Genomic DNA, 27,401 nt, shown 5'->3' with positions numbered 1-27,401 from the left:
TAAGACTTGGTTTGCTCTCTGTTGGATATGCATTCTCCTGGCTTTGAAATGTGAGGGAGATATTGGACTATCTACAGAGGGAAAGAGAAAGTAAATGAAGCTAAGTTAAAGTAAAGTTACTCAAAAAATATCATGCTAATTTATAAGGCTGCACTCTCACACATTGGCTGAGACTCACGCATTTGAGTGGCTTCACACGCTCTCACACCAAACCTCCGGGTCCTTACGAGTCCCGGTGGGCTGCATTACTCTTGGACCGGCGTCCCTGTGAAACAAATAAATAAATAAGTGGGAACGGACATATGATCTAAGTGTCTGACAAGAATAAACAGTAGTGATGTGCAGATCAATAGTGAAATGTCTATTCCGCTATTTAAATTTATATAACTAAACTTTCAGGATATGTAGGAACTACTTATCCTGTAAATATATTATGTGATAAAGACGCAGCGTCGCGTCGCAGGCGCGCGCGTTTCACCCGCTGCTTAGTGATCAGTCCAACACGCAGTGATAATGGAGATATTTTAGCTTCACAAACAGCAATGCTGCGCAGTTTGATGTGTGTGTGATGCCAACAAACTTAATTAAACATCAGAGAATCTGCCATAACACAGAAGCAGAGGTGACGAACTAAAGAGGAGGAGGACAGGTGCTGCTAGGGCGGAGACAGACGTTACTCTGAGTCCTTTGGTGCTGCAGGCAGGTAATATGAGGTACTATCAGAGGGAGAAAATGTAGAGCTGGTGGATCCTGTATGTGTAGCAATGTTACTAGTTTTGGGGGAAGTGATTTACGTCTGCCTGCTGATAGGTTTAAGTTTTGTGTTGATGTTTAAACAACAGAAGTTCCCTGCAAACTTAAAACTAAGGCTTCCTGTTTAGTTCAGATGTGCAGTAATAAATATCAGCCACTCCGGCATTGCTGATAGCTGAGTTTATTCAGGATCTATCTGTTGAGTCTGAAAAAAAGACTTTTGTGATCAATAAGTTATGCTCACAGAGACTGAGGGCATAGGGCTCTACAGGGGCCCAGGCCCCTCCATTACTCAGTTTGCTTTTTTATTTTAAAGGCCCAAGAATAATGCGGCCCACCGGGAATCCTCCCGAACCCCTGATTTCGATTAAATCCGATTTGATTTTATATCGATTCATTTACAGTCAATTATGTAACCCCACCTATTTTTTGTGAATATTAAAGACGTTCTTAGATAACTTTTTTTTTTTAATTATAAGATACTGAGTGAATTTATTTGACCCAAACTCCAAACAGAAAAAAAGTGAAACTTTTTAAATGTCCTGATGAAAGCGTTTCATTCAGCGGAGTCACTCTAAATATTCTTAAAGTTCAGATCTCAGATAACGTGTTGATGTTAATAAAATCTACAAAGAATATTGGATCCATTTAATACAACTCAGAAATTTCTTCAATGACGGAGATTCAGCTTGTTCAGCTGTGCGTGTTGCCATGACGACCGTAATGCTATTAGCCTAAGAACGGAGCAGGAGAAATCCTCCATCTGCTCCTCACTGGAGCAAGATGCTTCCATCTTCACCTGCCTCAGAGAATCTAGAAAGCTTTCATATTTATGTCTGATTTATAGCTGGTTGACATGTTTTACGACGTGTGCACTCTGTCCTCTGACTGAAACCAGTGTGTGCGCGTGTGTGTGCTCACTGACGTGGACGCAGAGAGCAGCTATGACATGCCGTCATGTGAATCAGACAAATAGTGTCAGGCTGCTTACTGTTTGATAAAAGGACAAAGTGGAACCTGTTCTAGAGAAAATGTGACTTTAAATGACCATATCTGATTTATTTTAAACTAACTTATTTTAAACTGCGTGGTGACATCACTTCCTGTTGTTGAAGGTGAGGCACGCGTTAGCATTAGCTCCTAATATGAGTGCAGCGGTCTTAGCGTTAGTTGCTAATAATAGCGGTAATACGACCAGGACCAGGCCTCGGTAAGTCACGTGAGACTATGGTCATGTTACCAGAAATGAGGACATATAAAAAATCTATCTCCAAGTTTTTTAACCCAGCCCTACTGTTCTTACATACTCCAAGTTTGTTCTTTTTCCAAAGGCTACAAAAACAAGAAAAAAGTTTGATCCAAACATATTGTCCTCCACAAGAAGCTTAATCCGCAGTGGGGTCTTTGTTTTTATGTGGAATGAACAACTGACCTGTCCATGACAGGGTGGGACTGAGCACACAGCAGTGTCTGTGTCTTTATTTTCCACGTGTTGTATTAATTTTTGTACTTTCTCCCCACCTTGATCAGCTGTTAATTAGGGCCTCAAAAGAGGCCAAAAGCCAGTCCAACACGGCACACAGACCTTGAGAAATTATTATTATTGTGAAATTCTCTGTTTTTGTATTAGTGCAACTTCCCTTGTGTAGTTGAGTTGTTTCCTGTTTTATTTTGAAGTTTCTGTTGGTACTTTTAACAAACTATTTATAAACATTTTTTTACATTTTGTTACCCCTGAGTGTATTTTATTATTAAACCTGCACAAAATTAGGCAAAATTATTCTTATGTCTTGCTGCTCTGCATGCAACAAAATTTTAGTTGGTTCTGTCAAATCTTACTCCTGCTAACAGGTGGTCTGTAGTGCTAAATGAAGACAAAATGCTGCTGTCATGTTTGATTTACCAGAGCACTGACCCACTCTTTTAACACAGTAGGGTTTTAGAAAGGACCCAGTTAGCAGCAGACACTTTACCAGGCTAAACCTATAGGGATATCTGATAGACACTCAAATAAGAGGACGACACTCAAACACAGAAAAGATTGTCAGTATGAATGTAGGGATACATACTAATAAATGACAAGGACAGGTACAATAATAGCAGACCTAGTAACAGGAACAGAAACTAGGACAGGAGCTAAAGGGATGCCCACCTGGGTCTCCTTGTAGAAGAGGGATGCCCACATGGCTCCCACGAGATTTGAGGTGGAGTAATGTTTCTCTAGGTCCATTTTGGAAACTATATGAGTAAATGACCAGGGCAGGAAACATAGGTAGGATTGGAAGCTGTGGTGTGGAAGGCTGGAGCTCCAGCCCTGGCTCTGGTGTGGAGAGCTCTATCCACACAGACTAGAAGTAGGGAAGGCTAACAGCTAACAACAGCTAGCTTAACTTGTATTCAGGGCAATGACCTAAAAGCTGTTAGTGGTGTAGAATAGCTTTTTGTTCTAAGTCTCTAAACAACAACAAAGCTCTAAGTTGATCAATTAGTGACTAAACATAAGTTGTCAATCTAATAAGTTAACAAGCTAATTGACAGGAAGTGCTTTTTGCCACTTGGTGCTTTTGGCACCATTTTGTGAAATAACATCTCTAATGACAAACTATTCATACAGAAATATAGTAATATCACATAAATTAGTCCCTTTTAGGTAATCTAAATAATTCTGCCCAATGAGATTTAGGTGTAAAAATCTCACAAAGACATTGCAGAAACAAAAACATGGATAAGTGTTGACATATCTTTTCTCACTTAACATGTCAGTAATATTTCTACACAGCAAACTTGTGTACTGTTATCTGCTACCAGGATAAGTGCGGTGTCCAATTATAGAGGATACACAGAATTTTGAGCAGCTGTTCTTATGATATCCTAAAGTTTGGGGAAGTCATTTATTAAAAAGTGCAGGCTTGTTGGCCCTGACATTTTCTCTTACATTACCCCCCCTCCAAAATCTTTATTAGCTCAGTTAAAGCTGCTTCTGTCTATGTGCTCCACAGATAAAATTCATTACTGTCAGTAGAAGAACATCCTCCAAAACTATTGTGCATAATGTCTTGAGGCAAAGAATATCACTTCAGAATAACCCAGAGCATCAAATGAAATAGGCTGAGAGAGAGAGCAGCATTTAACTTGTTATTTCAGCCTCATTGACACTGTTGCTTAATTGTCACAGCTAAACTGCTTTCCTGATTTCTTTTGTTATTAATTTCTAAATATGGTGAAATGTGCTTAGGGGATTAATTACTTCAAATTTGTCCGTGTACTGTATATGTGGAAGGAGCGGTGGAGTAGGAGTGGAAAGAAGGTAGTGAGAGAGAAGCTATAATGACTAAAGATGAACTTGTCCACAAGTTGCACGATCACGACCTTGGAAATTATTTGATAAATATTAAGCAGTTAACACAAGGCATTCAGGTTCATATTACTAGTTTTAAAAAGATTCCAAAAGGTTATTTAACTAAATATACTTCAGCAGTTAAAAGAATTATAAAGCTAAAATTGATGCTGCAAGCGGTGATGAAGGCCACTTGCAGCTTTAATGACCAACATGAAATTTATTCAGAATTTCACAATTGAATTTTATATTATTTTTATTGTTTTTATTATAATGTTGTGTTTCACTTTGTAGTAATTTGGTCAAATTTGTTGTTTTCAAGTGCATTATGAATAAAGTTGGTGTTAGAAATAAAAGAAATAGGTTTTAATGTAAAGAAAAGTGGCATGGAGATTATTTGACACAATGCTATCAGATGTAGGCATTGCAGCATGTCCTGAGCTCTTGTGATTTTTACAAACTGTCTTCCCCTCATGTTTGGACTGAATTAGGGAAAATAGATTCTAGTTTTGCTGCCCCATCCGACTGACACAAGCTGTCTGATCTAGTTGCGTTTGATACTTTGAACTGCTGCAAAAACACATGCAATGGGCAACAAAGACATATTCGCCCCTTCGCTTTCTTAGCTCCCAGTTCCCACAGTCTAAAATTAGACTCCTTTACTAATCATATAGCAGTAGACTGCTCAAGGTAAACTAGAAAATGCTTTTTTTTATTTCTGTGAACGAGCGGTATGAATGCTGAATGAAGAATTCTTTCATTAGATTAATGTTCTCCTTAATTTAGTGATTAAAATATTTCTATATTGTAATTCAAATAAATCATTTGAATATCTTTTGTATTATTATAATACCATAAAACAGATGTACATACATGGCCATGGTGATAAGTTCAGCTCTTTGCCTGAGTCATGCTGAAAAACTGACATGTTCAAACACATACAGTAACACCTGTTAACACAGTTGTGGGAGTCTGGGTCTGTGTTATCAGTTTTTTTTTTCTTTTTGATACTACAAATGTAAAAAGAGAAAAATCACTTGTATTTCCTGTTTTAGTTTTCTAAAGTCCTGTTTATACCACAACGCTGCACTTATCACCATGGCCATGTATGCATGTACTTTGATTTCTCAAATGCTTTTAATGCTTTCCAGGTCCTCTATTACGTGAAAAGCTCTATAAATTCCAGGTGGATACCTCCACCACCTGGATTTATGACTAGCTAACAAACAGTTCAGTTTGTCAGGCTGAAAGATTGTGTGTCTGAGGCTCCGTTCACACTGCTTATGGCCATATGTAACTTATATCAGATTTTTTAATGACAGTCTTAACGGTTCAAATCAGATTTTTTATTTTTTTTAAATCCGACCCAGGCCACTTGGTGCTAGATCGGATACATATCAGATCTATGTTGAAGCGTCCTGTCTGAACGGTCATGCCACATTTTATCTAACTTTAATGTCACAGAAGTCACATCGTAATTTTGCACAATATTTGGCTACAGGGATGTTGTCTTGACAAAAAAAAAAACACAACAACACCACTATCACATTAAATATATGAACAAATTAAGAAAAGTAATGCAATGAAGGGAGGGACGAGGTTATATTTACAATTAGATTGTGTTAACGTTTTATATCTTCATCGTCGGGTCGGGTCCAGATTTCTCTGAAAGATATCCACGGGTCGGGTTTGTAATCCTCCTAACGGGTTCAGGCCGGTGTGGGTTGGTAAAGTTGGACCCATGCAGGACTCTGCACCAACAAACTCGGCTGCATTGTCTGTACATGCTTATGAACAGTAGTAAGGCAAGGCTGTTTATTTGTATAGCACATTTCATGTACAGGACAATTCAAAGTGCTTTACATAAAACAAAAATATTACAGATATTAAGAAATAGTAAAAGACAGAAACACATAGCAAGAATCACAATAAAATCATAAATTACATTAAAATAATTAAAAGCAAGATGAGTTAAAAAGTTACTGTGCAGAATCCATGAATAGTTGCATGAGAAAATAAATGTTTTTAACCTGGATTTAAAAATGTCTACATTTGGTGAAAGTTTAATCTCCACTGGCAGTTTGTTCCACTTGTTTGCAGCATAACAGCTAAATGCTGCTTCTCCATGTTTAGTCTGGACTCTGGTCTGGACTAGTTGACCAGAGTCTTTGGATCTAAGAGCTCTGCTATGTTTATATTCTCAGAACATGTCACAGATGTATTCTGGGCCTAAACCATTCTGGGATGTAAATGATCAGAAGGGTTTTAAAATCTATTCTGTGACTGACTGGAAACCAGTGTAAAGATTTCAAAACTGGTGTGATGTGTTCAGATCTCTTAGTCCTGGTTAAAACTCTAGCAGCAGCATTTTGGATGAGCTGCAGATATTTATTGCTCTTTTTAGGAAGTCCTGTCAAAAGACCATTACAGTAATCCAGTCTACTGGAGATGAATGCATGGATGAGTTTCTCTTGGTCTTTCTGGGAGACTAAATTTAAACCGCAGAAATGTTTGACTGCAGAAGTTCCCTGATATAAATCGGTGCTTGAGCTTGTAAAGCTTTATATGTTAACCAAAATTTATAAATGAACTCTGTAGTGGATGTGGAGCCAATGTAGCTGATTTAACAATGGGGTGTCATGATAATACAAAAGAAATGATTGTGAATCATCAGCAAGTCACTATTTACTGGTGGAGGAAAAAGTATCTGGGGTGCAACACTTTCTTTTACAGGAAAGAACAGAGCAGACTCTTCTTCTTGAAGAAGCTGAGCTCTTTGCACCTAGATGTTGCATTTCTTCTGTGGTGAAGTCTGTTTTGCATCCATCAAGAAGGCTGATTCTGTGTTGGGGATAACTCTGGAGCTGCTGGAGCTGAAAAAAGAATGCTTCACAAGCTGCTGAACATAGTGGACAATTTTTCACATCCTCTACAGAACACAGTGAAGAAACAACAGAGGTTGTTCAGTAAGAGGCTTTTCAGGTCAGCTACAACAAAGAATAGTACATGAAGCCATTCCTACCAGCAACCCTCACCCTCTAGAACAAGACTTTGGCATTTAATTGTTTCTTTAAAAAAAAACAAACAAAAAAAAAAACAACTGCTATAGCATAATTTATTCCCTCGGGAGATTTATAAAGTATTTTTGCATTTAATTAATTTAATCCTTGTGACAAATTCTCTGCAACAACTTTTCTCAAATCTTTCTTATGACCAGTATCTATTACTGTAGGTTTGGACATTTTTGGCCTTATGGATTAATCACTGGTTTGATGGAGAAAACCAAAGGATAAAAGTTAGTGTGTACAAAGAGAGGTGGCAAGGAGGATGTGACCCACACCAAGACCAGGGCTTCCTTACATAAGTGCTTTGAGGGCTTTAGATCTTTAAGAGAAAATTGCTAACAGGGTTGGTTGGATTAGGACAGCTCCAGCATCTGTGCTACTAGCATCAACCTCAAGCTAGCACCAACCATAAGAGATTAGCAGGGCTAAGGAGCTGAAGCAGGAAAGACTCATTGGTAGGAAATTTGTAACAAGTTGCTCTGCCTTGACCAGCCAACTTAAGAAAATGGCATGGCTAGCATTTGTTAGTGAGAGGTAGATAATCAATGACTTTGGCTGAAACTTGTTACTGACTTACCTCCGTGCCAAGATGTGTGATGTTTCTTTTGCAAACTCTTATGCAAACCTTACTAAGGTTGAATATCAGTGATTCCTTTGTAAAACACATGAGTATATCCATACATGAACAGCCACAGAGTGAAGTAAATGACAGTGTTTCTACTTAATACCCGCCACCACCCAAAACAGTCAGCAAGTCAGCAAATGGAGCTGAACAGACAGAACAAACTCCAGCAGCTTGTACCGAGAACAAGAACATTTTTGATCTCAGTCTCCCTCTACAGCCAACTGAAGCAACTGAATCACAGCATGTTTCAGGGACCTCATGCTGCAGGGATGCTGCTTGATTGGATGATTATCAGCAACATCAATATCCTGCTGAAATACATTAGTATGTGTAGGCACAACAGGGAACAAATCAAGATGACTGTATCAGCCCAAATTCATCATCTTATTGAAGGACAGGAAGATATGACAAATGATTCCCAGAGTCTGCTAATAGCTGGAAGCTTCTCAGACAGGCAACAACAACATGCATCTTGTTTAGTCAAATCATTGTCCACAGGACAATAAGATAATACAAAAACATGACCGGTTTCACTGGACCTGGCAGAATTTGGCTTCAGCATGTTAACATGACACACATTCACCAGCTACTTTATTAGATTCTTGTTTAGTTGCTTGTTAACATAAATCTGAACAAGGAAGAAAGAGTTAAGTGACTGAACGTGGGGTAGTTGTTGGTTTCGAGTATTTACTGGGATTTTCACACACAACCATCTCTAGGGTTTACAGAGAATGGCCTGATGAAGAGAAAATATCCAGTGAGCAGCAGTTGTCTGGACCAGAATGTCTTGTTGATGTCAGAGATCAGAGGAGGATGGGCAGACTGGTTGGAGGTGATAGAAAGACAACAGGAAGTCCAATAAACACTGGTTCCAACCAAGGTCTGCAGAACAGCATCTCTGACATCCTGTGTGAATTGTAGCCTCAGTTTCCTGTTCGTAGCTGACAGGAGGCACCCGGTGTGGTCTTCTGCTGCTGCAGCCCATCTGCTTCAAAGTTGGATGTCTTGTGTGTTTGAGTTGCTGCCATGGGATAGGCTGATTAGCCATTTGTGTTAACAAGTAATTGTGCTGTGAGATAAGTGTAATTACACTTCCTGCTTTCTGAGTAACTCCACCCACTGTGAGCATGGGTGGGCTGTGGATACTAGGGACCAGAGGGTGACATCCCACTCCTACAGAAAAAAATCCTGTCCCGTCCCAATCCCGATAAAATTACTCCCATCCTGCTCCCATTTAGAATGACTCCCGCTCCCACTTTTTTAAAATTTATTGCGTCTTTAGGCAATACATTGAATTTGATTAAATGTTCAATCACAATTGTAAAAAACAACAACAACAAAAAACAAAACAAGAGGGAACAACAATAAAACAGTATGTGGTTCACACCATGTCTACCAAATTCAAATAAACCCAAACAGAACATATAAAGTTGTATTTCACTCATTTCTAAATGTCATTAACTAAACATGTTTTACAAGCGGCATACAGTGTGTTAAAAACCGTCTCACTTGACGTCGTAAAGTTCATTAATATGTCCGCCTTTTCCGCCAGTTCTGCCAACCTAATAGACACGTCATTACTTCTAACTTTGCCATATCGGTTTCTCCGCGGGTGTTAGCTTACTCCATTCCTTTTTTTATTTCAATTCCAGCAGGGAAGCAGCAGCCAGAAAGCAGTGTTGGCTTCTGGGTAGTGTAGTTCTTTTTTAATACTTGGTTACAGTGTAGGTTTATTGACCAAAAACTACAAAAGAGGGGCGCCTGTCTTTTTTTTTTTTCGTTTGGTTCCCTCTCCCATCAGCTCCCGTTAACTTTTTATCCTGTACCATCCCAATCACGTGATTAATAGTAACATTGACTCCAATCCAGTGGGAATCCTGCGGGAATCCCGTGACCCATTGGATTCCTGAGAAAATGTCAGTCTCTACTAGGGACAGGATTTATACAGAAACATGGTCAACTCAGCTGGCATTCGACTGGTAAGATTGGTATTTTAAATAGCACCAGTAGTAGTGTAACTTCGTTTCTAAATGTAAGGCTTGAAAACTGCCAGAATCTCTATAAATATGGAAGATTGTCTTTTTTGTGGATTTGGTTCACCACTGTGACAAGGCACCTGCATGCCCAAAATCAGCTCCTCCCACAGAGATAATGCCAAATTTGTATTTTTAAAATAGAATCAGTAATAACTTTCAGTCCCTATGCGGTACTCCATCTCTGGGGTAAGAGTTCACCTATCGTCCTGGCTTCCCCTTGCCGTGGCATTAGCGTGTTGTATGTCTTCAATCTCTAACTGTGATAGCAGTTGCTGTTTGCAAATGCACACTGAGCCACATCTATACATACAAAGGAAAGCTGTAGTGATTGATGTAGCCATCCCCAACAATGGAAATATCAAGAGAAAGGAACACAAGAAACTGCAGAAATACCAAAGACTCAAGGAAGAGCTGCAAAAAGCCTGGAAGGTGAAGGCAATAGTAGAATCTCTAGTCATCGGAGCACTGGGGACCGTGTCCCTCCAGACTGGAGAAGAGGCTCCAACATCTAACATCCAGAAGAGCTCAGTCCTAGGAACAGCTAAGATACTGCGCAGGACCTTCAAGCTCCCAGGACTCTGGTAGAGGACCTGAACTTGGGAAGGTTGTGTGAGGGAAACCATACATATATAAATATATATATAGGCTCACAGCTGATCACCGTGATCGACCTGAAATTTATTGGGATCTTTAAGCATGATCAAATGATGGCCCAGCCCTATCCTGAACTCTGCAATATTGGAAAAACTCTCCTGTGACAAGTATATACCGCCATCACACTGTGTTGCAGTCCTGAGACCACCCTGCCATCTGCAACCACTGCACAGCCTTATGAGTATCGGCAGTGTAAGAAGGAATGCAGTACGGTGTTACTTGTACTGTCCTCAAAGACACAAATCTAAATCCGCTGAAGTAAAATGTTGAGAAAAACTTAGATACTCAGTAAAGTTGGTAAAAGTCTGAAATGTTCTTGCTTGCAAAGAGTGGGCCCGCCTTCTTTTGAGTTTTCTTGTGACACAGGAGTCTGAAAGACTTGCCTGTCAGGTCTGAACGTGAAAAACTTAACCTGGGTTGACCTAGTAAGGAACAAGTAAGATTTTCTTTTTATTAAAAAAATCGTGATAGTTTGAAAAAACTAAACCGACATCTTAGCTGATCATAATGATTTTAACAGCTAAAAAATATATATTTTAGTCTGTACTACCCCTTTAAACATTTATTTTTCCTTATCTTTCGGGTTCTATGATTGCAAACAATGGTTGTATTCTTGTAGATTTTTTTAAAAATATATAGTTCCAACTTTGTATACCTATGCCAGTCTTCGGTCTGCATGTTAAAAGGTGTGGCGTGTCTGTTACCAAACAACATTTTGAACTGTGGGCATACCATAATGTTGTGCAATTTTACACAAGTGAAAACATGATTCTGGAAGTGATACTGTATTGGAGGATCCTAACACCTAGAACAACACATTTCCATGATGCATCAATGTGCATTTGATAAATAAAACTTTTCAATGCTAAGTTAAGAAGCATTGTAAAATATATGTTTAAACAGGAAAGACATTTAAAATATGTTTTAGAAAATGTCCAAAAAAAATCAATGCACACAAAAAAACTGTTTATATATTTTATGGAATATACAATATATGCTAATGAGATCCGTTACCATCGATTTCATCATACACTGGTACACAGGCATTCCACCAACAACACTCCAGACAGCATGAAGCGGCATCATTTATATCTTTCCAACTAGGGCATGTACATGCACCGTCAACAAGCAGAAACAGCAAGAAACCTGCATCTCCTGCAACAGTACTGAAATATTAATCCTGAGTTCATGTACTGCATTACACGGAGGGATATTTCCAACTGTTTTAGACCATTTAAATGACCAGCTGCGGGATTAGATCTAATAATGATTATTGATCAATGTGTGTCAAATAGCATTATATCAAAATTAGTTAAAAGACATGCATTGATACAGTCACAAATATAATATATATGTTTTCCAGAGAGACCATTGACATGAATCAGTTGTTGATGATAAAATTCACGAGTGTCACATGTCAAAGAGATGAGATAGTGGAGATGGAAAATGAGGCTGTAGCACACTAGTAGAGCAATCATCTACCATTGGACGGTTGCTGTTCCAACCCAATTTGTTTCTTGCCCTCATTGATAAACTTAGGTATCTTGGCCCGAGCACCACATTCTGGACATTACTCAGTGTGTTACTCATGGACGTACACCATGATTTGTTCCCTTCTGTTCATGCTATACACCCATGACTGCATAGCTAAACATGTAGATGACTTCTTCACTGGATTACAAAGAATGATAGGAATTCATATTTGGAGAAAATGAACAATCTTATGCTGACAACAAGAATGGGAACATGACAAGATTTTTAAAAATCACACAAATAATAGAAATGATCTTTAAAAAAATGCAACAGGTGATTTAAACTGCCAAGGAGCAGCAATGGCTTCCATCTATTGAGGATCAGTGATGTTTAGTAGATGGATACAATAAAAACTCTTCTGTAGCATTATTAGTAGAGCAGTCATCTTCTAACCAAAAGACAGTAGTTTAACCATTGTTTATGAAAAATCAGCTCATTTGATAACATTTTGAATAACATGACCCATATTTAGTGGGAATTTTCCAGCAAAATATGGCAAATACAGGAATCCGTATCATGGTCTCTTGGTTTTGGTTAAGTTCTTGCTCTTTGGTCCAGGATGAATCTTTGTAAATCTTGCTTACTGTTTAACTTTGTAGAGGTTTTCCAATTGTGTATTCAATTAAGTTACTTCCTGTTAATGTCTCATCTGGTCTTCAGTTACTGATTGGCACACCTGCTTCTTATTTGTAATTAGAAAAATTAGAAAATACTTTTTTTTTTTTGGTTAATCATTAGATCCTCATCTGTCTGGTTTGTCAGTGTGCCTTCCCAGCTTTTCTTTGTCAATATTTTAGTCTTCTGAGAGTTTTCTTTTTTAAGTTTGGCTCAAGTACCTTGTCATCTTGCTATCTTAGCATCTTTAGTTGAATTGAATAAATTCTGGTTCCTGAGTTTGCTGGCTCCTGCCTCATTGACTACCCCCAATCACCTTTCATTCACACCTCCATGACAGTTTGTGGCAAATCAATGCATGTAATGTACTGTAGAGACTAACATGTGCTTAGTTGTGTGATGCTAATGCTAGCTTTAATGATAATGCTTGGTGTGTCTTGGTTACCAAACTTTGGGAGACTGATTGGTCCTTGATTAAAAGGGCAGGAGACAGTCTTGTATATAGCTAATATCCAGTTGCTGCATGTCCTTTTGCTCTCTAACAGAAGGATATTGTTCTAATAGAGTAAGAACCCAGGCTAAAACTATTCATTTACCAACCTTTACCTCCAGCGTCTGCAAGATGGGGCACAATGTCATAATTCTTTTTACTTAATTATTTTTATTGCGATAAAGTGTGCATTTACAAGGAAACAAAAGTGAACACAGGGTGTCAAGATGTGATAAATTATACCAGCATACAAAAGGAAAAGAAGCAAAACAAAACGAGAGCAGTAAATACATGGCTTAAAATGGTGAGAAAAAGTGAAAAAAAGATTAAACTAAATACACACAAACACTCTTTAAATGACAAGACACAAATTTCTGATACGACTTTTTATATTAAAATAGTGTGATGAATTAAAAGTGGGCCCAGGGTGCAGCCTGTGCGCGTACTGGGCAAGCAACCAAGCGGGGTCTCTGCCTCAGGCCTGGCCCTGAGCAGCTGTGGCTACACATGTAGGTAATCACCACTAGTGTGTGGATGTGGAGTAAATGAATAATGGATTCAATGTAAAACACTTTGGGTGCCTTGAAAAAGTGCTTTATAAATCTAATCCATTATTCATTATCATAAAACACATTTATCTATTTACAAATGTTTTTCCTTCTTTTTATAATTTTTTTATACACATACTAAAATCCCTACCATATACACACTCACACAGACAAAGGCTTAGGAGCAATAATCTGCCCAATGACACTGTATGGAGGAAGAAAGGTGCCACAATTTAATAAATAAAACTTTAAATTTTTTATTAAATGTGTCATTAATAGATTAAAATTGGAAATAAAGAGATTAAAGATATTATTTGCCAATGATTACTTAAATGTATAATTAATTAAACCATAAAATTATGGCCCTGCGATAGACTGGTGAGCAGTCCAGGGTGTAATGTCCTCTCACTTGTTAACTGCTGGGACAAGCTCCTGCTTCTCTGCAACCCTGAATGAGAACAAGCGGTATAGAAAATGAATGAGTGAATAACTGAAACTGGAAGTATGTACATACATTTTTTTTATTAAATTGTATTTATTTATTTAATTAATAGTCATTACAAATTGATTCCAAATAACAGCTGCTGAGCCGGTAAAATGTAAAACATTAGGTGGCAACATCACTGTTATGTTTATTGGATATACCTAGTTTTTCTAAAAATTTTATTATATATTTAGCTTAGACTGCATTCATTCAGGCGACTCCTGATGGTCCTCTTACTGCTCATATAGGCTCAATGTTAAATCTGATTATTCATAAGGACAGATGCTTCTGTCCGTCCTCTGCATTCATTACATGTTTATTTTGGTCCACTTTTAGAAAACTTGCAGATGCATCGCCAGACTTATAAGTAGACAAGTTCCACCAAAAATTTTTGGGGTACTGTTGCACAGTATAGCTCATGTGCAACGGGTGAAAGGAAGAAAGATGTTTCTTTGTGTTTAACAGTGACACAAATGACCACCATCTACTGCACTGCTTCTTTTAATGTCTTTTTTTGAAAATGTACATTATCATGATCTCCTCCACTATTGCCATGTTTGCTCATGTCTGGAACTGACATTGGAACTCAGAAGTGAACTTTGAACTCTGCACTGCCCTCTAGTGGCTGTACTGCTTAACAATCATGCCAACGTAAAGAAGTATGTTGGCAGTGATGTTTGACAGTGTTGGACATGGAGCATAAACGAGTCCTAAACCTGCTGCATACTCTGCCAGAACAGAACTTTTTTCTTTTTCTCCAGGTGGCAAGTACAAAGTTCCTCTTGGCTTTGTTATTTCATACCAGCTAGAAAAAATTATCAGGGCAGAGTTGTGCACACGGATAAAGACACACTCTGTGTCTTTATCTGCTATGTGTTGTACACATTTTCATACTTCCTCACCATCTTGATCAGCTATTTATCCAAACTATTCGTTCAATCTTGTTGAATCTTTAACATCAGTGGAAAAACAGAAATTACAACTATTTCCCGCTTCTCCACATTAACCACGCCCATTTCAAATTTCCAGCCAATCGCGCAATTGTCCTCAGATGCCCCATAAGAAAAAAGTTCTGCTTGGCTGAAGTCGAGAATGAGTCGCAAGAACTCCCAAACCAAGCTGTGGGATGGCCTCGAGAACGAAGTTCTCTGTTTATGTGGAGTATGTGACAGCTTTTAGGCAAACATCTCTGCAACTATTGTGCTATGGTACCGGAGAATTGCTGATCTTTAAAGTGTGCAATCACTTGACAGTCAAAATCTTGGTCAGAAAGTGTGGAAATAAATCCAAGAACTTCAAGAAGTTTCTCTGTTTTACCTGTCACATACTCTAGGTGAGCAGTCTTAAAGATACATTACTTAACGTTTGCCATTTCATCAGTGACTTGCCCACTATCGACGGCTAATTCGGCATCTATCTGGCATCCTACCTGTATTGTGAGCTCTCTCCACACAGTAAAAAACAGTCTTATGTTGACTCTTGTCTTGTTTCTTGCTCTTTCTCTGGCTCTCTATGGTTTAATCTTTTTCTCCGACAATGTCTTCTAACATTTCTTTGCTGAATCAGCCATGGTACATGTTCAAAACAGCCGGTTTGCTTGCTAGTATGTGAAGCGTGCGAAAAGCGAAACTCAGCTGCAACGTCATGCAGTTTCCCGGATGAAGAAGTTGCATAGTGCGGTTTCTCAGTTGCGGGTCGCTGCTATGCAGTGACGGCTTCAGAAATGCAAATAATAGATGTCACTGTGCCATCAAACAAGTCTGGAATGCAGAGTGGGTATTTAACTATCTCATTATGGTCCATGAAGAGAAAGAGCCTGTCACCATTGCCGTGGACATAAGGACCCAAATGCAAGTAGAAGAGGCTAGGCAGACCGGCGCAAGAAAAAGGTTTTTAATAAGGTTAAACTAAACTATAAAAACAAAAGACTCCAGTGGCAAAACCCTGACATGGCATGGACTAACAAAAGCAAACATGACACAGACTACATCTAACAGTAAAAACAATGGACTAGTAAGGAGGAACTGAAACCAGTGGACTTAAATACACAGAAGGAACTATCAAGGCACAGGTGAGAAGAATGAACTAATTAACCCAGGTGAACTAAAGCGAATCATGACAGAGCCCACTATTACAGCAAACAGCTGACTTCAGACAAAAGCGATGAAAACAATGGTTGATGCTCGTTCAATGTTAGCCCCACCCACCAGGTTTGATGGATGTGGCTGACATATCAAATTAATTAACGATGCACAGAATCCAGGTAAAGAAAAAAAGTTCATTAATTAGATTTTTTTACTTAAAATGAATGGATCTATTATTTAAAATACATATTTAACTTATTTATTAAATATATATTTTATTAATTTATTTAACATTGTAATTTTTAATTGAATTGTGGCTCTTTTCTCTCTGATGGATTATCGCACTCCTGAGCCACAGCTGTTCCAATTTTTTTCTCTGTGATATTAATTTGATCATTGTCATTTAATAAAACTGAGACCAAGCAGACTTACTACACTTTATAATCTAATAAATACAGATCAAGTATGATCACATGGCTACCTGTTCCAAGTCAAAGATGTCTTTGTCTCCAGGAAACTAACATAAACCTCTAACAGCTTTTCTGAAAGCATGATATTCCAAGACCCCCTCTAGTATCCTGTGCTACTACTGACCCTTTTACTTTCTCATTCAGCACAATGCACCAGTAATGGCCATTCTGGTTCAAGGCACTATTTTCTCAAGAAATTCAAGGAATTCAATAACAGCTTTTTCAACAAAAGAGGTCACATACACACAAGCTTGGTTGTAATCAAATCTCTTTTGGGCCCCAAGGCCAACTGTCTTTGCTCTCTGCAAACTCGGCCAACTCTTCCACATGGAAGACCTCCACCAGTACATTGATGGCTTCTTTAGTCGTCTAGTCCTTCAGCAAAACCTTTTTATCTTTTTCTCAATAATTGTCAATGGTTTAATTTTTTGAAAGTGAAGTATTGAAGCTTTACGTTCCAGGTTTGTTTTTCTTTGTCATTTTAGGTTTTATAGAAATGTGTATAGAAGTTTGACAGTTTATACATAATTTTTTTATGTATCAAATGGCAAATAGAAGAAATACAGGACAAAAAAAGAGATGTTTTAGAAAATTGCTTTAAAAAAGCCATCTTTTATCAAATCCCTGATGCCTTCATTGTGAGAAATAAGATAAATAAGTGACATAGTGTCAATCTTAGCACAGTAACCCATACTGTACATATATATTTCAGCGTTTTCTCTAGATCTTTGGGGTGGCAGGTGGTGCAATGACTCAGCCCATTGTTGATGGCAGATTTACATGTCTGCCATCTAGTGGTGGAAAGTGGTAACAGGTTTAAGCTCTCTTTCTGGAGATATGACCAAGTGCTTGTCAGAATTAACTAAGGGGTTGAATTCGGTTGTATTAATTCTGCCACTCTAAAATAGAAAATAAATAGTTTTTGTTTTTTAATTGAAGATTTTAAACTTTTGAAATGAAACACCAAATACTGGTTCCACACCAGTTACTACTAGATTAAGACAGATTTCTCAATATTATTACGTGCTTAAAGTGTTAAGGTTATTATTTGAAAATGATGCTGCACTCCTCTTGTTGTGGACTTGTGTCATCAGGAGGGGACCAATTCTTGAGTTGCCCCCATTACTTTCCACATTACATTTAATCCTGAGCTTCATCATGTATTGTCCTCTAACTGCTACTCAGCGCTTAGAGCAAATGTTGCTCTGTGGAACCGTCCAGCAACTTTCCAAGCCTGTTTATTATATGATACAAGAACAAAAACAGTAGATATGGATCTGCTGGTGTTCGTCATTTAGAGGCTTATGGGGCAGCATTGCACGCTGCAGCTGAGGATTTATCGGGAGGAGAATATGGGACAATGATAAGTCCGGATTAAAACAAGATCAAGATTTGGACTGCAAGAGAATTTGCCTCAATTTATCTGAGGCATTTAGCCCATCAGTGGAGTCATTACACAACCATTTATGGGGCATATGCTTCCCCAGAAAGTTTCTAAAGAATCAGACTAGAAGTCACATTTGAAGTATGACCTGGTACTTTTAAAAATAATTTCATTTGGATCCAGTGTTGAGCATCCTGTTGTAAATAGTTAATGTTATATTATGTGGATTTTTTGTGGATTTAACTATTGTTTCTGTTCAACTGATAAAATATTTGTTGTAGTTTTAGGTGAAATCAAAAGATCCTAATTTGTACATCCCCTACACAACATGTGCTGTATTAGGTCTGTAGAATGTCACAGATTGATGTTTCGCTCAAGAAGTAGCCTCCAAAGCATGCTGATAACTAAGGGTACAGATTATATTGCAAATACCAGGGCCAGAGCAACTTTAACTGTATAGTGATTAAGATTAATCTTGTTTCAGTGAACCACTCATGTGTGGGCTACTGTGTGGATATCCTCTGTGTTTCTTCTAAAGACATGCATGTCAAGTTAATGGGTGATCCTAAACTTATTCTTGGCCTGGAAAAAAACTGGAATAAGCTCCATCCTCCAGTTATCCTGAAAAGGATTAATAAAAAGTGGGAATAGAAAATGAATGGATGAATTTTGTTTCTGTGGTTACCATGGCAGTGGCATTCCCTGACTTCAGCAGCATTTGGTATACTTGGCACAGAGTGTGTTGTTTCTTTGACTTGCAGGGTTGTGGCCTAAATTACTATTAATAGGATGACATGTTCAAATAGAAAGAAAAATCTGAACTATTTAAGTGGAGAAATTATAATTAAAAGTTTACTTTGCACCTGTGGGGCTGTTATTGTCCACTTCTGTTATACTCACATTAGTTGCTGTTTATTGAGCTGTTGACACTAAAACCACTTGACGTGTTTAACAAACCGGTCCTCTACATGCATACATTGGTGGGAGCTGGCGCATACTGGCTGCCGCTCTGTCTGCCGCTCTGTCGATCTGACACTTGCAGCTTTGCTTTGCTTTTGCTTAGTTTCCTGATTTCCTAAACGCTAGTCAGGACACTTGTTTTTCGCTCTGGTATTTGCAGCACCACTCTACTCTTGAATTCTTAGACTCCTGTGTGACTCACCAGCCTGCTAAAGTTACCAACTGTTCGGATTAGTAGGAGCTAACCGCTGCTACACCAACGGCTTTTGGAGGCAACCTACAGCTGACATGCGGTTCATTCTCGCTTCTGGTGGGATTTACCTCTGGTCTGTCCTCGCCTGGGTTCTCCATTCATCCATCGTTCTACCAGTGACCGGGATCCTCCAGTACTCAGAGGCAGAGCTCTTCCGACTCCGTTTTCAGCAGGCTGGACCGTCGCCATCTGTGCTTCACCTCCACTCGGACCGCGCTGTTTTTCCCCGGCGGAGATGCATCCACCGAGGTTCTCGCCGGAATTACCACTCGGACAACTCCAACCAGATAAAGTCCATTTGGTCCACATCCAGACGCCATCATCGGAATACCGGCCGGACCGCTGATCACAGTGTGTTAGCCAGCCTAGCTAGGTCGGCTGACCGTACTGCCATCTCCAGCACCGCCGTCAGTTTCGGCCTGCTGAATATCCGCTCACTAACTGACAAGGGCCATCTCGTCCAGGATCTCCTCGTTGACCGTGAGTTGGATTTTTTATGTTTGACTGAAACTTGGCAACAGCCAAATGACTTCGTCTCCCTGAATGAAGCTAACCCACCTGGGTTTGTTTACAACTGCAAACCACGTGACTCTGGCCGGGGAGGAGGTCTTGCACTGTTCTCCCGCGAGAAGTGGAGAATCTCGCCGGTCTCTGTCCCGGCCTCCCCGTCGTTTGAGTCTATGGTCTCAGTGCTGCCTGGCCCTGTTCCCACAATTGTGGCAACAGTTTACCGTCCACCTAAGCCCAATAAGGAGTTCATAAATGAATTTTCTATGTTTTTGGCTGAGCTCTCCTTACGCTCACCCAATATAATAATTCTCGGTGATTTCAATATACATATGGATAATGTCAATAATACTCTCACCAGGGATTTTACATTTTGTCTTAACAGTCTTGGCTTCCAACAGTTTATTACCGTTCCAACACATTCAAAAGGACATACTCTTGATTTAATTTGTTGCTCAGGTCTAATTCCCACAGGTTGCAAAGTTGATGTACTTTCCTTTTCTGATCACATGTTAATTTCTTTTGATGTTAATCTGGTTCTCTCAAAAAACAAGCCATCTCGTGACATGTCTTTTCGCAATATTAAGGACATTAACCTGGACACTCTCTCAACCGGTATTAACTCTCTACACCATCCTGACAGTCTCTTCAGCCCTGACGAACTGGTTTCATATTATAACAATAACCTCCAGAATCTACTCAACAACCTAGCCCCCCTGAAAACCAGATCTGTTACCTTCACTCGCTCTTCACCCTGGTTTACCCCCGCCCTCAGACAACTCAAAGCCAAAGGACGCCAGCTGGAACGCCTCTTCAGGAAATCTGGTTTAACTGTTCATCATCAAATGTATCAGAACCATATGACCCACTACAAAGACTGCTGCAAACACACCAAATCCACCTACTATGCAAATTTAATCAGTTCCAATGAAGGCAACACCAAGGCCCTATTCTCTGTTCTGAAAACCATCACCCAACCACCCGACTCCCTTCCTCCACACATAGCCTGCTCTGCATTCTGTAACAGCTTGATTTCATTCTTCACCTTCAAAATTCAGAACATTCATCAACAGCTCGTTCCAAAGATCTCCTACAATCCATCACCAATATTTCCCTCTCTGCCTCCTTCCCTCTCCCTTTCTGCTTTTACTCTTCCCACCGTCTCTGCCATTTCCGAACTAATAAGAAAATCCAAATCATCCACATGTCGATTAGACCCCCTCCCAACCATCCTTGTCAAAGCATCTGCGTCCTCACTGGCACCTCTAATTACCCACATCATTCACTCCTCCCTCACCACTGGACTGGTTCCCTCACTGTTAAAAACAGCTGCCATCACCCCTACACTTAAGAAACCTGGTTTGGATACCAACAATTTCAATAACCTCCGTCCCATTTCCAATCTCCCATTTATTTCAAAAATCCTGGAAAAAGCAGTTGCCTCTCAGCTCCAAGCCCACTTATCCCACAACAATCTGTATGAGCATTTTCAATCTGGTTTCCGTCCACTCCATAGCACCGAATCCGCATTACTTAAAGTCACTAATGACCTCCTCCTGGCAGCTGATTCTGGTCTCTTATCTATTCTCATCCTCCTTGATCTGAGTGCGGCCTTTGACACCATTTCCCACTCCATCCTTCTGGATAGACTCTCCTCCATCGGCATCACTCACACCCCCCTCAGCTGGTTCAAATCATACCTCTCCGGCCGCACTCAGTTCATCCAGTTGAAAACATTTACCTCCCAGTCATTCCCAGTCACCACTGGTGTGCCCCAGGGCTCTGTCCTTGGGCCCCTGCTGTTCCTCATCTACCTCCTCCCCCTCGGTTATATTTTTAGAAAACACCGCATACATTTCCATTGCTATGCGGATGACACCCAGCTCTACCTCTCCACCAAGCCGAACTCTGCCCTCCCACCATCTTCCCTCACAGATTGTCTTCAAGAGATTAAATCCTGGTTCACCTCAAATTTTCTTAAACTAAACAGCAGCAAAACAGAAATTTTACTAGTAGGCACCAAATCCACTCTCTCCAAATCTGACAGTTTCTCCATTCCCATCGATGATTCTTCCATTTCCCCCTCCCCTCAGGTAAAGAGTCTGGGTGTCATCCTTGACAGCACTCTGTCTTTCACATCACATATCAATAACATAACCCGGTCAGCATATTTTCACCTTCGCAATATCAACCGCCTCCGCCCCTCCCTCACCCCTCACACCTCCGCCATACTCGTTCACAGTCTTGTCACCTCCCGTCTCGACTACTGTAACTCCCTTCTGTTCGGTCTTCCCCAAAAAACTCTTCATAGACTTCAACTGGTTCAGAATGCAGCAGCCCGGGTCATCACAAGAACCGCCTCCACCCATCACATTACCCCTGTTCTGCAGCAGCTCCACTGGCTCCCCGTCACCTACCGCATCCACTACAAAATCCTGCTGTTCACTTACAAGGCCATCCATCACCTCGCTCCTCCCTACCTTTCCGATCTCCTCCATGTTTCCATACCAGTCCGTTCCCTCAGATCCTCCTCCTCCATCCACCTCATCGTCCCCCCCGCCCGCCTTGTTACCATGGGGAGCAGAGCTTTCAGCTGCTCTGCTCCTCATCTCTGGAACTCCCTCCCCCCAGACCTCCGTAACTCTGATTCTATACAACTGTTCAAATCCAAACTCAAAACACATCTGTTCAAACTGGCATACTCACTGTAATATTTCACACTGCTTTTATTATGTTTTATGAATCCTTTTTAATTTATGAATGTATTTATTGATTTGTTTTATTCTTGTGTTTTATCCTGGAAGGTGACCTTGAGTGTCTAGAAAGGCGCCAACAAATAAAATGTATTATTATTATTATTATTATTATAAACCATGGCTTTTGTCAGAAGTTGGTCTTTTGTTGAAGTCTACTGAATTACCCTGCATGTTCATAAGTTAAGGCCAGGGCTCAAATTACACCGAGGCTTTCGGGGGAGCCTTATTTTCAGGAACTTTATTGGTTAAGGCTAAAGGATGAAAGTTATTACTTATGCAACAAACTGGAACTGAGAACTAGTCTAAGAGGAAGAGCCTGAGGAAGATGACAAATAACCCAAGCTTTTAAACTCTACACTCTCTAGATCTTAATCTATTGATGGATCAGCTGGAACAGGCATAATAAAATTATATTTAAATAAAATTTTATTATAAAGCAATTTTCATTCAAAAATAGCAGAAAATGTTTTTCATAAAAACTATTTGGGCACATTAAAAACAAGTCTTCACACAACCAAACATATGACTTAACAATTTTAATAACACACACGTGATCATAATCTCTCGCATGCACTCATAGATGCACACAACATGCATGCATCACCCTCACCACCAAGGGGTTCATAAAAACAATGTACTAGGGTAAAGCAATACAATAAAAACAGCCATATGAATATGCAGAAATGAAAATAAATAAAAGTGTATGATTAAATAAATAGAAGTGTATGATTAAATGAGTTAATAAATAAATCTATAAAATTATGCTAAAGTAAGACAATAAAATAGACTGAAATGAAATCAAAGAAAAGTTTAGTTAAAAGCTAAGCTAAAATGACAGATCTTCAGCCTCTTTTAAAAAAAAACTTCAACAGTCTTTGCAGCCCCGAGGCTTTCTGGCAGGATGTTCCACAGTTGAGGACTGTAGTGGTGGAGCGAGGCCTCATTAAATATTTGGGTTTGAATTTTGGAAAAACTAAAAAGGACTTCAGGGTCCATGAGGGCTCATAATTTAGAAGAATGCCAGGCCCAAGACCATTAAGACACTTAGAAAACACTAAAAGAACTTTAAAATCAATCCTGAAACACGCGAGGTGCCAATGTAGCGATTTTCAAACGCCCTCTGGTCTTCCACTAATCCACTGGTCCCCCATCCAGCTGCCCACAGGATACAACAATCGCTCCACCACAGTCTCAGAACTAGTCTGAGCAGGAGAGTCCCACAGGCTCTTGTGTCCATACTGAAGCAGAGCTGTTTTGTGGCTCAAAGAGGAACGTTACTAGACATGAAATTTTAATGTGGTAGCTGATTGGTTTCCATGTTCATGACCGCCAACCAGTTTGTCAAGCTTTCTACTTGTCTTCACCTTCTGTTCTCTGGTCACTTCTGATTATTTTCTGTCACTGGAACTCAACTATGCACTGAACTATCAGACAAAACACAGCAGTAAAAATCATAAAACACATGCAGTAACACTAAAAACCAGTTCAGTCTAGCAATTATACAATCACCAGGTATACAGCCATACTCAGGTCCACACACAGTGTAAAAAAGGATAAAATAAAAAGCTGAGAGACATTTCTCAGCAAGAACAAGTTATAAAAAAAAAGTACAACCTTTAATAAAAGCATGCATGCAATAAAAATGTCTCCAGGAGTGACCAGGGTGAGTGACTGGACTTACAGTGACCCGGGCTCTTAAAACACACCAGAAATTTAACGTAGACTTAAAATTCAGCACATCTGTGCACACACTATCTTTAGGTCTGGTTTACACTATAAAGCTTGCCACCTCTGCCTTGGTTGCTCTCAGATCAGTTCTCTGCAGACAAGTACAGCAGTCTCTTATGGTGCCACTGTTTGATGCGCTGATCACCGACTGTCCACAGCCGTTAGCTTGCATTCAGGGTCCAGTGGTAGACTCAGGTAGTAGAAAGGAGAGAGAGAGAGAGATCCTGATTAGCTCAGTCCAAGTGCTTACATTTGGTGCTGCGCTGAAGTTATTTATAGTTATATGGATAACTAAGCATACATGCATGGCATGCAACAGGACCTCAGTTCAGGTGTAAGCACAGTGGATGGATATGAGGTTATTTTCTCTAATGTGACCTATAGTAATTACCAACTGACATAAAGGCCTGAAGGAGTCGTTCCATCTACTTACTTACCATGATTTCTGTCAAAACCAACATACATTTAAGTAAGGGATAATGCCCGACGATGTGTCCATTATCATAAATTAATGGATGGTGCAGAGGCGTGAACCGTCCAATAAGTCTATTTGACCGGAACTTCTTTCATAGGTGTCCATTATCACTTTTTAATGGACACCCTCCAGCCAATCAGAATCGAGTATTCACCCAGACCACGGTATAAATGTTATTAAACTATTCTGTACCACATTGTGTTCCAGTAGATGTCCAAACTTTCTCCTCTGTCTTTTATCATCTGTTTTTTTTTCAGTTAAATCTTAGTGTAAATTTTACAAACAATCAACAATCATATTGACTCACATAGCCCTTACCATGGGAAACCTCATATTTATTCTAATATTTCCCCTCCCTCTCTCTTATCTCTTTTTTTTCCAGGTTCATTGGCCAACCAGTCAGCTGACCTGCTGTTCAACACCTCATGCAACGGGTCTACAAACGATTCAACATCCTGCTCTCTTGTTGACGATGAAGTGCGGGCAGGAAGTCCTTATAAAGCTCTGGAGATGTTTTTTATAGCTTTGGTGACAGGATCTCTGAGCTTTGTGACTGTCACTGGAAATATTTTAGTCATGCTGTCGATCAAAGTAAACCGCCACTTGCAGACTGTCAATAACTATTTCTTATTTTCTTTGGCATGTGCTGACTTAATCATTGGTGTTTTCAGCATGAATTTGTACACAGTCTACATTATTGTTGGCTACTGGCCACTTGGACCGGTGGTCTGTGACTTGTGGCTAGCTTTAGATTACGTTGTTTCAAACGCCTCTGTGATGAATTTATTGATCATAAGTTTTGATCGCTATTTCTGCGTAACCAAACCCCTTACGTACCCAACTAGAAGGACAACTAAGATGGCAGGATTAATGATTGCAGCAGCATGGATCCTGTCATTCATCTTGTGGGCTCCTGCCATCCTGTTCTGGCAATTCATCGTTGGCCAGCGAACAGTACCGCCTGGAGAATGTTACATTCAGGTACATTTTAAAAAGCTGTTTTTGATCTGAAAGCAGGGGTGATTAACCTTTTTGACCTCAAGACCCAACTTGACCAGTAAAAAGTGGTCTGAGGCCCATTAAAATATTAACACTGTATTGGTTTGATTGATCTCACTCTTGGTTTAACTTGTTTTTAATAACTAAACTAAACTTAACAAGATAAAACCTTATCAAATATATGACGGGAAACAATGAGATCATCACGAATATATTTATTTATCTTGTGCATGTGAACCTGCACATGCAACAAGATGATAAACAGGCCAACAATTCATGGAATAAAATCAGGCTGCTACATAAATAAATTTAAAAGCTCAAGTCAAAACTAATAACACAAAAATAGCTTATTATTAGATTTTATTACAAAAGATGAGGCACTGAAACAGTGGAAATGCAATCAATAAAATGATGCAGTGCTAAAGAAAATACATAAAAAGTCATAAACCTTTCAAATGAAATAAATTGTGAAAAAAAATGTAGCTATAGTTAATTTAAATTAAATCCTGCATCAGTTGCTCATTTTCATTAATTTCTTTCTCCCAATTTTTCTTTTTTTTTCCTTTGAAAAATCCTACCAACTTTCCCACAAGTGTTGGATGTTCAATTTCTACATGCAGCTTTAGCGTTGAAGGCTTCATTACTGAATAGCATTAGCTCATAATCCACATCACAGGCTTGTTGCTCTGCCGCATTACCTCTATATATAAAGCCATACCAAACAAATTGGTCGAATTTGCACACTTATACACTTTCATCTAATTTTTTTTATTTTAAATCCTTCTCTCTTACTTTTACTATAGGCTAGCAGCTAGCGTAGTATCTTCTTCTGCCTTATGGAGTTTGTTAAACTACCGACCAACACATTACTGCCATCAAATGGTGAGGAGTTGTATTGCAATTTAACTTATTAAGCGCAGTAATATCTCTCATGTGTTCAATTGATAACTTCTGCGGTGCAAAACTGAAAATCTTTTGCAGCCCTCTAGGTGCCATTCGAGGCTCAAGCATGGCCCGTGGTTAAAAATTACTGCTTCAAATGGATATTTTGTCCTTTTTTGGCATATAAGACAACTCAGAACAACCACTGAAGATCAAATTGTCTTAAAATAAACTGAATTTGATTAAATTATATTTTTCCCTATAAGGAAATTATGTTGTTTTAATTTGTAGAGTTGTAGAAGGCTCTGACCTAACAGTATTGTGCAGAGATTGTGCAGTGTTGTCCTTTATGTTCAACAGCTTTTGCATTCTTCTTCCCCAGACAATCAGTCGCAGCACAGAACCAGCCAGATTGATCCGTTTTGTTCAATTTTTTAAATCTCTGGACTGTATATGCTGCTGCCCTGCAAAGCTGATTGTACTTTCCACAACAGACTTATCAATGATTTGCAACATCTCTCTTCAAATGTTTGCTGTAGACGGTTTCAGTGTTGTCCTGTCTAAACCATTGTCTAAGAAAATAATGTCTAGAAAATGCATACTCCTATTATCTACATTGATCTAGTCAACAGTCAAGATGGGATTATTGATTTTACACTGTTTTACAAAGTAAAAGACCAGTTTTCTATTCTCAGCCTCTTGTCCACCACTGACATCCACAAATACAGTCCTTGTGTTTCTGTAGATGACAGGTAGAGTCCCT

The 27,401-nt window shown here is 39.3% G+C and overlaps 1 protein-coding gene across 1 annotated transcript in view; it reads left to right on the top strand.

The window, feature by feature from the left end:
• Nucleotides 1-27,401, top strand: part of chrm4a (cholinergic receptor, muscarinic 4a) — a 59,918-nt gene that overhangs the window by 5,047 nt on the left and 27,470 nt on the right. Inside the window, exon 2 of the mRNA XM_041979296.1 lies at nucleotides 25,140-25,738. Within this exon, the coding sequence (XP_041835230.1) occupies nucleotides 25,140-25,738 (599 nt within the window). The remainder of the gene's footprint in view (nucleotides 1-25,139; nucleotides 25,739-27,401) is intronic.

Source organism: Melanotaenia boesemani, chromosome 24, assembly GCF_017639745.1.
Source record: "Melanotaenia boesemani isolate fMelBoe1 chromosome 24, fMelBoe1.pri, whole genome shotgun sequence".
Taxonomy (NCBI): Eukaryota; Metazoa; Chordata; class Actinopteri; order Atheriniformes; family Melanotaeniidae; genus Melanotaenia; species Melanotaenia boesemani.
Note: the sequence above shows the minus strand (reverse complement) of the source record. Positions and strands in the feature narration are given on the sequence as shown.